This window comes from Lissotriton vulgaris, chromosome 3_1, assembly GCF_964263255.1.
Source record: "Lissotriton vulgaris chromosome 3_1, aLisVul1.2, whole genome shotgun sequence".
Taxonomy (NCBI): Eukaryota; Metazoa; Chordata; class Amphibia; order Caudata; family Salamandridae; genus Lissotriton; species Lissotriton vulgaris.
The window spans coordinates 562,012,453-562,025,096 of NC_141689.1; the positions used below are offsets into that span (position 1 = coordinate 562,012,453).

Sequence of the window (12,644 nt, forward strand, 5' to 3'; positions counted from 1 at the left end):
GCCATAGGACTCCTTCTCCTGGAGCCAAATGTATAACAAAAAGGGATTGAGGCACGTGCCACCCCACCCCTCAAGCCCCAAAAAGGCCCTATGGATCCTTACCCCCAGTGCTGTAACAGTAAGTAAAACGGAGGGGGTGCACCCAGCCCCCTCCCTGAGCCTTTAAGGGCCCTATGACCCCTTCCCCCGGCACTGGCTCAGTTACTGTGTCCCAAGGAGCCCACCCCCGGGACACAGTAGTTACCCTGCCCGCAACATGTGTGTGCTCCCACCTGGCAGGACATTTTTTAAATCTCCAGCTTGATGAAAGCAAACATGCCTTCGCTGTCTTCCAGAGTACAGGCAAGGAAGGCAAGTCTGCTGCCACTCGGTGGGAGATTTAAACATGCTCCTGTTGGTGGGGAGCAGACTTCCATTCCTTTTTCCTTGCCTACAACAGCTGTTCCCTCTGGGCGGTAGCAATGCTCTTGTCTATATCAGTTCCCTGCTCCTGATTCATTGGCTTTCTTCCCTATTCTTGTATTTGTGTTTTGAATGGATGAGTTGTATGCTTCCAATTTTGACATCAAGACTTTGCATTCCAGTCCATGGCAGACTATTTTCTCTTCATATATGTCTCTTTTACCCATACCCCCAATCTTTTCCCTTTCCTTGCATTCTCTACTAAACAATTAGCCCACAAACTCGTGCTTGCCCGTGAACCCCATTGCTCCGTCCTCCACATAATTAGCTATACTACTTCATGTACTCATAAGTGCCTTGGTGAATTGACCACACAGTTTGAAATATAGAAAAGTATGAAATATGGTTTTCGTGTGTGCCAAAAAGAGTGATCATTTAAAAAGTATGTTGCCAAATGGAAGAAAAGACTACACGACTTCTGTTAGCAAAATAGTATAGACATTAATATATAAAAACAAGAGCGCATGTGGAAGGTCAAAGCTCCATGGAACTGGAATCTGAGCTTTGACTTGCAATGCAACAGACAGTTTCTTTTATACATGTCTTATCGCAAATACGTCATAATTTGCATGGTACATGCGCATTTGCTAAGCACAACAATATTATCAAAAGGTTATATTTTCTGCAAAAACAGCTAGTCACACTTCTACGATATACGCATCCGGTGCACCTTATCAGTTATGCTTTCACATCACCTTACGCTAATGTTGTCCTTGACTCATCTCGTGCTTGAAGACTAATAATGCTATACTCCCTACACATCTTCTGCCTGGCAAAACCTAACCTCCCACCTATTCTGCGCCTCTGGGCTGCCTTATCTACACATTTTCTCAGATACATATGTTCTATGCCTAATTATGTTTCCCTATTCTACTGAAACTCTTATCTAGTTCCCTCCCCCTGGGATCCGCTCTCCATCTATACTCATTTTTCATCCTGCTACCTAAGACCGCTTAGCCCTGTATGTCTCCTATAACACATAACATTGAAAATTGCCTTTCTGCTGGTGCTTTCATTGACATGAGTATGTTTCTCCATTTTCTGCCTCCATTATAACAAGGAATCCACTAAACCAAGACATTAATTAATGGTTAGCTTAAAAGACATGGAGCCAATGAACAAAGGGATTTATTTGTACCTGAACAAGTATTGCCACAGTACTAGTTCAGGTACTCATAAATGTCTTTGAGAATTAGCTCCACTTTTACAAGAAAGTCATTTATTTCTCTCTTTAAACAAATGTATTGAGGCAGTAAAAGGCAAACTCTACAATAGCAAGCTGTATTATCAGTAGTTGTATGCAAAGTTCCCAGAATTACTCGTCTTCCCTTGTGTGTGTTGTTAAATTGTATTTTTGCATGGCTTCTAATTTTGCTTTTTTTCATTTGCAGGTTCATTTTATCAAATAGTTACCATCAACTCTCTGTCCAAAACTGGTTCAGTTTGCACAGTCTGCAGATAGTTTACAACAAATCGATAGAAGCCACATTTAATGCAACCAGAATATTTGCGCCTGAAAGTTATTCCTATCACTGTCAGCGTGTAAGCAGTCTTCCGAGATATGATGCACTGCTCATACCCCGGTCTAACACTGATATTGCAAGGCTTTGGGAGATCACTTTTTTAGACTTTCAGGTACTGTTTTTTTTTTCAAACTTTAGTCTTAACAGGTTATAATGTTTAAAAAGTTTTACAAAAGTGTGTTAAATGACAACACTATGATATATTGTTGTGTTTTCCATATTAGCACACAACATTGTAAACTCCTCAGTACTGCCCTAGCCACTGTTACATTGAATTCTAGGTTTCCGCCCACAAAGTTCTACTTTGTACATCACTCTTTTCAGTTTAGTGATACCTAATTGTGTTGTTGAGTCCCACTGTCCTCAGATTATCGAGAGACCAGAAGGTAAAACCGAATGTCATTTTATACTCTGTTAGTGGTCATCAAAGTATGCATCCTGCAGGGCGTGACACATAATGAGGTCAAACAACCTTTCCTTTGTTGTTCTTACTTTTGTTTTAATCTAAGGCATCAATATTTTCAGTTGAGGTATCAGCAGATCCGTTTTATCTAAATGTTTGCATGTGTTCGGTAGAGATTAAGGGGGAGATGTACAAAGCTCCAATTCAGAGTTTATGACTAAAAACTACTTATAGCAATGTAATAAACCCATTTTACGAGTCTGTAACGTATTACTGACTCCTAAAATGGGTTTAGACATGGGTAAGGAATTGCTATTTGAAAGAGGCGTGGTATAGGCGACCTTACCAAATAGCGATTCTTATCCATATGTATCAATTGTTTTGACTGACATACCAGTTGTAAACCATTGAAAAGTTACCATCTCCCATGTTGGTGTGGCAACCCATTCGCAAGAGAGAAGGGGTCCCTTGAGGACTTTGGCTCTGTGAACGTAAAAAAAATTGAGGGGGGGGGGGGTTGTACAGGTGCGAACTCTTGAACAAACAAAGACAGTAAACTTTAACTTTTTAAAGAGAGTCGGATTTCCTGGAAGCAAACAGGCTGCTCTTAAAAATCAAATTTGACTTTAGTGGAATTCAATTTTCAGACATAGTAGTCAGCTGACCTCAGCAAGGCACCTTCCCTTATGACCACAGCAAAGCAATTTCTATAATTTGGACGTCAAAAAATACACAAAACTACTGAAGCTAGTGTATACAAATAAGAAATAATTTTCTTAAAAACAAAAATTTAAATTTTATCAGAAATTGGAAGGTTGGAACTTTTAAAAAATTGGTTTTCACTTCTCAAAAAGGCATTCTAGCATATCAATTAGTCTTTTGTGGTCCTAATGCATTCTTTTTGTCAGTGCATACTAGTGCTTCAATTGAGGCCACCAGTCGCCAGTACTACTGCTTGCTGTACTTGCCTTGCTGTCACGAATCAAGCTAATGATACTAACTTACTTACTACTTATTAACTTCACATTTAGTGAATGTTTTACAATTTTCAGTTTTACATTTTCCTTTTTTATGTGTATGTAATTCAATAATCTGCTGCTATTATTTAATTTTATGAACAACCATGCACCCGCTAAGTAGGCATCACTGACCCTCATGGTCCGTAGATCACAGGATAAGAACCTAAACAATATATCATGGTTCCTTGTGCCTCTTAAATATTTTAAACAAGGGATAATGAGGTGTGAAACCATAGTATTTCACTATGAAGCATAACACGCTTCATGGCGAAATATCAAATGCTGAGAACATGATTTGGTCATTTATTATGTGAAAGTACCTGTAATATTTACAGGGTGAACAAAACATAAGAGTGGACTATTCAGCAAGTAGAATAAGATGTAAAAGGCAGATAATGGGGGGTTGTGTACAAGTGAAAACTAAAACCTGCATTTTTTCCTTTAGAAAAGATATACAAGGTTGACACTTGGGAACCCGCATATACTGTCCACATTTAAAACACTTTCACCAGTCCTTTGCATGCATTTGACACAAATCAATGGCATTATGCAAGCCCCAAGTGATCTCACTTCTGGCGATGTAATCAGAGACAAAGTTCTTAAATATAGTAGGATGGAACTAGGGCAAGGCAGAGTGGCCTTGGGTTCTCGGTGCCAGTAGATTGATGGTCAACAATGGGCTCCTCTGGTGAGCTGTACATTGTATTGGAAAGCATGGCAGAAGGCCTCTGTTTTTTTATTTTCAACAATGTTTCCATGAACCTAGAAGTCCCAGTATACTTATTACTGTTGACTGAAAGAAAAACTGTTCTGTCTCAATGTCATCCATCATGAAAGGCTAGTTCACAGCTGTTCAAGGGGAACATGAGCACTGAGTGCACTTTATAGTGTAGTGCACGGGTATTCAGGATGCTCCTGGTAATCTCTACTTTGTATGGGGACTGGCCCGAATGTCTCTGTACAGTGTCCTGTCTTGAAAAGTAGTTGCAAATTGTGCATCAACTTTTTGTGACCAGTGATTTATTTTGTAAACCAACCTGAATATGGAAATGGGGGCGGTGGGAAGTTACAGAATGTCCAGCCTAATTAATATTCATTAGGCAAGTTGCAAATTGTGACTAACTCCGATTGGCTGCCTTCACAAGGATGGTGGCCTGCAAGAGTCAGTAGAAAACCATCCCTGTGAAAGTATTTCGAGATGTATTTTTGCTTAATGGAGAACAAGGTTATTTAAGGAAACAAGGCTACTGTAAAAAAAAGAAACTCATTTTGAAAACTGCAGTGAGAAAGACAGTGATTCTAATGACTACAGCCTGCTCTTCCTGAAGTCCAAGGGGTGGAACCCTTCCCCTTTGCAAATCAGTTACCACCCCAACTTGGGGGTTAGTAACAGGTTGGTAACTGGTTGAAGTTTTTTAACTAGAATTCATCACATACCATTGATACATAGCTTATCGATCTTGCAATTTGGAAGAGATGCCCCAAACACAACCCTTTCAAATTGCAGATCAGTAGTCATTTCAAATCAGTAGTCATTTCTAAACCCATTAAGTTATTTGTAAAAATGTTTCATAATTGTTAAATGGGTTTGGTACATCAGAAAAAGCTTCTTATTGGTCACAAACCCTTCAAATTAGTGAATTGGAGAACTGGACAATCGGTGTCTGTTAAACAGCTTTTTACAACTGGCTATGAGTTGGGCATCCCTGGGGGACTGTGTGGCATATGATTGGACAGCTTGGTTATAAATCCACTGTGCAATGTTGTTGAGAGCTGTAGTTAAAGTTTATTGAATTATGAGAAATTCTACAAACCCATTGGGTGTCCATACCAGTTTTGACACATATGCTTTTTTAAACTGGCGTATGAAGCATTTATGGGAGGTGATGTATCCTAATGGTGAGAGCTACTAACTTTGGAACTGGGTAAACAGGTTCGAGTTCTGGCGTTGGTGTTCATGCGAGAACTACATTGACTCCCAATGCGACAAAGAGCCAACTTCAAATTACTGTGTATCACACACAAGGTACTTTACAATACAGACCCTACCATTCTACACAATAAAGTCAAATTCCATAGACCATCGAGGAACCTTCGATCCAGAACTTCAGGAAGAGCAAACACTACCCACGTGAAGACTGTCAGGATGGGAGAGCGGGCTTTCTCTCACCTAGCTGCAACCAAGTGGAATGAACTACCTCCCAATCTCAGACTGACAGAATGTCTCTTATCATTTAGGAAACAATTAAAGACACTACTCTTCCCTAAACCACAATAATCAGTAATCAATGCGGTTACCGTACCCCTCAGCACAAAACCTCAGCGCCGTGATATCCTACCTAGGATGATTGTTAGCGCTTTATAAATAAATTAAATACAAATACAAATACAATTCCTGTGATTCTGGGCAAATCACTAGGGGCCAGATGTAGGTGGCCATTTGAGGCCATTTACCGAGCGGTAACGGCCGATTTTGGCCGTTACCGATCGGTAAATGGGTGACAGGTATGTAGGGGGCATTATTTTACCGAATCAGTAAAATTACCGATTCGGTAATTTTACAGATTCGGTAAAATAAAAATTCAGTAATTTTACCGATTCTGAGGCACCCAGATGTAGGTGGGACTCTTCTGAGTCCCAGAGGCCTTACCGAATCGGTATTTTACCATCAAATCCAATTTGATGCTAAAATACCGATTACGGTGTGCATGCACATGTGTGCATGCACACCTATGCCATGTGACAGGCAGACCTGCCCTTAGGGCATGTATGCCTGCCACATGGCACCCAAGCCTGTTTTGGGGGTGCCAGAGGGTGTCAAAGTGACACCCCCTGCACCCTTGTGTAAATCGGTATTTACCGATTCGGTAAATACCGAATCGGTAATGCCCATTCATTCCTATGGGCCCATAGGAATGAATGGGCATTACCGATTCGGTATTTACCGAATCGGTAAATACCGAATTCTTCCGAATCCGTATTCCAGCACATCTGGAATACCTACATATCCACCCCTTAGATTTACCGATTTTTAATTACCGAATCGGTAAAATTCGGTAATTAAAAATCGGTAAATCTATTTTACCTACATCTGGCCCATGATCTCATTATGCCTAATAAAACAAGCATTTGCAATGCAACAGGTTTTGCCTTTGTGAGAGTCTGAACTATTGGCATTGTAAATGATAATGCCTTTTATTTGTGTGTTTACAAAATCTGAAAGCAGTGCGTAAACACCGCTTGCAGGTTTTGTAAACACTTTAAAAAACGGCATAGTCACTTATAATGACAATAGCTCAAACTCTCGCAAATGAGACCTTAAGCAATCACAGCACCAGGGCCTTAGTTTGGGATGTTTGAAGCTAAAGCGCGGGTGCCGTGATTGCTTTAAAAGTAAAGAAATACAAAAAACATTTCTCTATTTCTTTACTTTTAAAGCAATGGCAGCACCTGCACTTAAGCGTTCAACATCCTAAGCTAAAGCGCTGGTGCCGTGATTGCTTTAAAAGTAAAGAAATAGGTCAAAAGTTTTTTTCTATTTCTTTCTGTTTTCTTAACAGGGGATTTCAACAGGAAAATTTCTAACAACTTATTAAAAAAATGGGTGATTGGCGAAAAAGAAGAAACCCTGGCAATACCTATCGCACAATTTCCCACGGAAAATTCAATTATCATCACTTCCTATGCTGAACAGAGTAATATTAAATGGCAACACAGAAGGAGACATTCCGGCTTCCGACTCAAGAAAACGCAATTTTAATACCTCAATTCTCGATTATATGATTTGTAGTCTAGATCTGTTCGCATCAGCCCTACAACTAAACACTAAGTTTGAGTTAGGAAATGATCATGCAATATTACACTTAACAACAGATTTAAGACTAAAACCAACATCTCCAGGGCACATCATGTATTTACAAAGTACAGTACTGGTGAACCAATTCCAAGGGCGGCTGCTATGGAATTCTAGAACATATAACAAAATTATGAAAGTAATTTAGATGGCACAGCCATTACAGACTATTCACTCAACAAATCCAATAACAAATTTTGAAGTAGTCATCAATAAATTGGTACAATTCCTGCAGGAAAATCTAAAAAAACGAATGCCAAGATCAGAAGGAAACAAAAGACGGAACCTAGATATAAAGGCAACTGAATTAAATAAGCTAATAAGGGCACAATTTCTTCAATTTTCTGAAATAAGAAAATGCAAGATTAATAAATAAAAAAACTGTTGCAGGAGGGATAAGGAAAAAATCGGGAAAAAATACAAGACAAAATATGGGTGGACTTACAGATAGCAGCAAAACAAAACAATAAACGCTCCTATTAGAATATATTTGCCAAAGAAACAGGAACAAAAAATCACTACAAGCTATCCCAGTCCCCCTCCATCAGAGTGTGAATTATACATAACCAACTTATATAAAACAAATGAAAAAACAGAAAGCAGGACTCTTAAGTCAACCAAGAGAGGAAGGGAAAAAATTACAGATAATGGGGCTCCATCTCCTCCTCAAATTAAAGATAATATGAAAAAGGCAAGATCATCGGCAGCAACGGGATTGGACCAAATTCCAATTAAGGTCCTCAAAAGCAACCCCAAAGAGTGGAGCAATTTTTTATCTACCCTTTTTTCTATATATTTGAAACTGGGGAAATCCCAAAGTCCTGGAAGGGGAGCATTGTAATTCCAATCTATAAGAAGGGCTCCAGGCTGCTCCCCTGCAATTACCAGCCGATATCTCTCCTGGACACAACTGGGAAGATCTTTGCAGCAGCTGTTTTAGAACATCTCAAAGAGTGGGCATTTTCAACTGGTTCTATTCCATTAAATGAAGCCGAGTTTAGAACAAAACACTCAGTTAATGACAATAAGCAGTGCTACAAACAATAATGGATAAATATGTCACCAACTAGTCTCAGGTTGTGTACCCAGTCTTCGTCGACGTCACAACCGCATTTGATAGAGTGAACAGAGCTATGATCTGGAAAAAACTTCGAAGAATGGGAATTCCGGATAACCTCCTTCACTTAATAATATCATTGTACTCAAGGACATGATGTCAAGTTCAAAGGGGAGGGAGAAGGGTCTCACCATACCAATACCTACACCTAATGGCCTGAGGCAAGGGTGCTAGCTCCCATACTGTTTTCTTTATATCTTAGTGACATGCCGGAAAGTGTCAACCTGGTTAACAATTTTCCACCTAAAATCGCATCTTATAAAATCCACACTATGATGTACGTAGACGACATAGTTATCTTAGATCTATCTCCATTTGGTCTGCAACAGAATCTGCAGGCACTCACTAAATATACAAAAGAAAACTATTTAATACCAAATGTCACTAAAACAAAAATTGTCCCGTTTACAGGAAGGAAACAATACGTTAATACAACTGGTCTTTAGGAGGAAAACCACTGGAAGTTGTAAAGGAATATACACACCGAGAGAGAATTTTTTCGCCGTAAAGTCGATGTCCACCTTGGGCTCTCCAACGATTATATTCCTCCACAGGTCAAAGGCACTTCTCTTCTCTTCTTCAAGTATATAGCTCTAAGATTCCATCAGTACTATCATATGCACTAGAATATATCCCAATAAGTCAAGGGAAACAACTTGATCTGAAAGAAGGGAAAGTCCTCCGGAAACTGACTAAGATGTCACAAGCTGTACCGGTACAAGCTCTTCGTCTTGAACTCTCACTAGTCAGTTCTTATGCCAGAGAGATCACTATTTACAACAAGGGGTGGTGAGGGACAGAGTCTCTGAATTAAGCAGAAAGCTCTCACCCAGTCAAGAGATCAGGGCTAGATCCAACACCGTTTTTTAGCTCACTGCACCATCCCAGTTTCAGAACCTGGCTGTATGCAAATTAGTCTGTTCCTGTTCCAGTGCATGATGGGAACAGGGCAAACCAAACTACAAAAGCCAATTCTTACACTGGTCCCCGGTAGCTTGTCTCCTTTCTGGTGAAGAATTGGCTTGGTAGTTTAGTCTGCCCTGTTCCCATGATGCACTGGGCCAGGGACAGACTGATTTGCATATAGCCAGGTTCTGAGCTGGGATGGGGCAGTGAGATAAATAACGGTGATGGATCAAGCCCTGATCTTTTGACTGGGTAAGAGTGGTCTGCTCAATTCAGACACTCTGTTCATCACCACCCCCTTTTCTAGAGAGATCACTAACATAATAAGATGGGCATTTAATCTTGTTTATGTGGACTAAGGAACCTTACGCTCTTTAGCTTAAGATGTTGAAAGTTAAAGCGTGGGTTCTGGCATTGTTATAAAAGTAAACAATCAGAAACAAATGGTGGCCAAGCGCTTTTTTCTATTTATTTACTTTTTTTACAAATAGGGGCGCCCGCGCTTTAGCTTTGAACATGTTAAGGTAAAGCACAGGTGCCACTTATGCTTGAAAAGCAAACAAATAGAAAAAGAAATGTGCACTTTTTTATATTTGTTCACTTTTAAAGGAATCGCGGGACCTGCCCTTCAGCTTAAGAGTTTAAAGCTAAATCATGGGTGCCACCATTAAAAATAAATAAATATATAAAATGAAAAAGAAAGGCATGTGGCTGCTTTCAGCCAGCATTTAACGATGGATAAATGATTTTTTTTGAAGTGTTGAGGGAGAGGTTGTCCTGCCTGTGTTGCAGCAAGACAAAACAATTTAAGAAACTAGTGCTTTGTGGCTGTAATTAAAGACTACCAAGTAACAACACATGTAACAGGGTGTGTTCTCCTGGGAGGTTACAAGATAAGACAAGGTGGTACTAAAGAGGGACTACTAAGCCTATTGACCAATGAAAAGCCACAGTTTACAAAGGACAATGATAGGAGCCAAGTAAAAAGATGGGTAAAAAGTGGGCGGAGCTTCAATTCCATACCTGAATAAAGCATGTCTCAAAGAGTCAGCGCAAGTGCTGCCTAGGCGAGACCTAAAAACAAGCATTGTCAATACTAATAGGTCTGGCTTATGAATGCACTCCCAAACCATCCCTAAAACTCCACTTAGGATCATTACTGCTGTGTTCTCATCCGTGCTTCTGCCGGAGAAAAACACCATCAATTATCTTGTTACCTAAGACACTTTAATAGCATTACAGTGTATTGTGCGTGCCCCTGAAATTTCAAGTCCAGGCAGCTGCATAAATAAACTAAAATGATCACAGCTGTGAGGAGGGCAGTAACTTTTTTTATGGATGGCACACAACTAATCGAAGCATGCACTCCTGGTTCCCAAAATGTGGGCTGAGCCAAAGCAATTTTCTAGTGATACTCACAAAATGAATGGTCTGGCGACAGCTACGCTGTCAAGCCACACCATAAAAATTTAACCTTGTACAATGGAATCTGGTACTCATGTAAAGTGCTCCAATGCCCTTGGGCCAAGTATGCGCTATGTAAAAATGCAAAAAATAAATGAGCCATTGATAAGTCTTTTTAAAACATTAAAAAATTAGAATCTAAAGTCATCCATTTATCGTCAGGACCTCTGTCATTACCAGGTAAGTACTGGAATATTTCATGACTGCCCTTTCAGTTCCTGTGACTCTTTAAGCAAACTTAATTGGAAAACGTTCTAAAAAATGCGCTATTTGACCCCATTTGTTCAGCGTTTTCTCAATGGTGAAACTCCCAACACCTATTGAGGGAGGTGGGATTGTTTGCTTCCCTTGCTTGCTGCAACCCAATGTTGGGTCCATGTAGGCAATGTGTAGTGCCAATAGCAGAAATGGGCAGTGCCAGTAGAAGACGTACGTAGTGACCTCGTAAATACATTTTGCCCACGCGCATATTTTGTTTTCCAAATTATGCTCTGCTTAAAGGTCTCCCGGTCTGTAGCCTGACTGTGAACTGAGTGTTCATTTGCTTCAAGCACCATGTGATGTGTTCACCTACTCCTTTCGGCAAATCACTTCTCTCCACATTGTGGCTTTGAAACCCTAAATGAAGAACTGGCAACTGGATGAACAGTGTTCTAGTCAGGATTTCCCCTTGCAGTACTTCATGCATTAGGACAATGATACTCGAATGTTGTTTATATTGGAAAATACATCACGTGTTTGATTGGTAAGGGCATTCCCTTAATTCCGGCCGTAGTGTGCGCCAGGCATCTCACAGTCGTTACAGGTCCAGATATTGCAATAATACTTCAGCAGCCTTTGTTACATTCCTGGTTGTTTCTATGGATCATTCTTCCCCTAGGGCAGTAGTGATATAATGTCTCCTGCAGAGAGGAACAGGGAGTCCCGGAATTCCCTGAATTTTCCTGTGATCCCTTTGTAAAAGTTTGGCTCATGAATGTTGGTGCTGTAGACCTTTAGAAGGTGCAGAGACTGATTTGCTGGCACCCCATGCACTGCAATATCCTTTCCCTTTATTGTACTGTTAGTTTGGTCTTCTCTACAGCCCGCTGATGTTGTATAATAATGACCTTCTCTATGCAGAGTGCACTGCATGATGCACAGAATCTATGGCATTCACATTTTTTGCCAAGTGCTGCTTGTCCCCTTTCCACCAGGTGGCTCTCTGGGGGCTCTGCAGTGCCCACTGTGAGCCGTTCCAAATATGCCAAGACTGTTTGGCCCTTCCATAACTATCAGGGCTCTGAAGATTTCAGATCAGGAACTGAATCTGCTGCACTGAATCAGCGTTCGGTCCATTTCCAATGCAGGTTGTATAGTATTGCTGACGTGACAAATGCACACACCGAGGTCCCCATTGCTGTAGCCATGTTCCTGCCTGTTGGATGAGATTTCATATATGAGGCAGTAGGTTCATCTTCAGTCCCCCGACTACCTTAACCTAGACTAAAGCCACCACACCTGTCAGTGTACATTTCCGTCATTTCAACATCTTGGCTACCATTTTGGTGACAATGTGGCGCCTGCTAAACATCACTTTTTAGTATAGTGCAATCACTCACTGATGTTAACCCTCAAATGAACCCCTTCACATTGAGTTTATTTGTATCACATTATTGATTCTGCCCAACAGGCTACCGCCTCATTGATCTGGAAAAGGACCACAGTCGGCCCTGCTGGTCTCACATACAATCACCACCCACATCAGTAAATTACAGCAACCTCTTGCACATACAACCATCCTGTTAGAATAGGTTCCTGACAGCATTAGTGCAAACATAAATGTGCATAGTCAGCAATCCCCAGATCTCATGGGTACTTCCTGTTGCACTGTACAGTGTGCCCTTATGTAGTTGTG

The 12,644-nt window shown here is 40.5% G+C and overlaps 1 protein-coding gene across 1 annotated transcript in view; it reads left to right on the forward strand.

Annotated features, from left to right (window-relative positions):
* The window catches only part of LOC147726801 (V-type proton ATPase subunit S1-like protein), a 186,774-nt gene that overhangs the window by 157,437 nt on the left and 16,693 nt on the right, over positions 1–12,644 (forward strand). Inside the window, exon 6 of the mRNA XM_086962992.1 lies at positions 1,854–2,097. Coding sequence (XP_086819118.1) covers positions 1,854–2,097 — 244 coding nt within the window. The remainder of the gene's footprint in view (positions 1–1,853; positions 2,098–12,644) is intronic.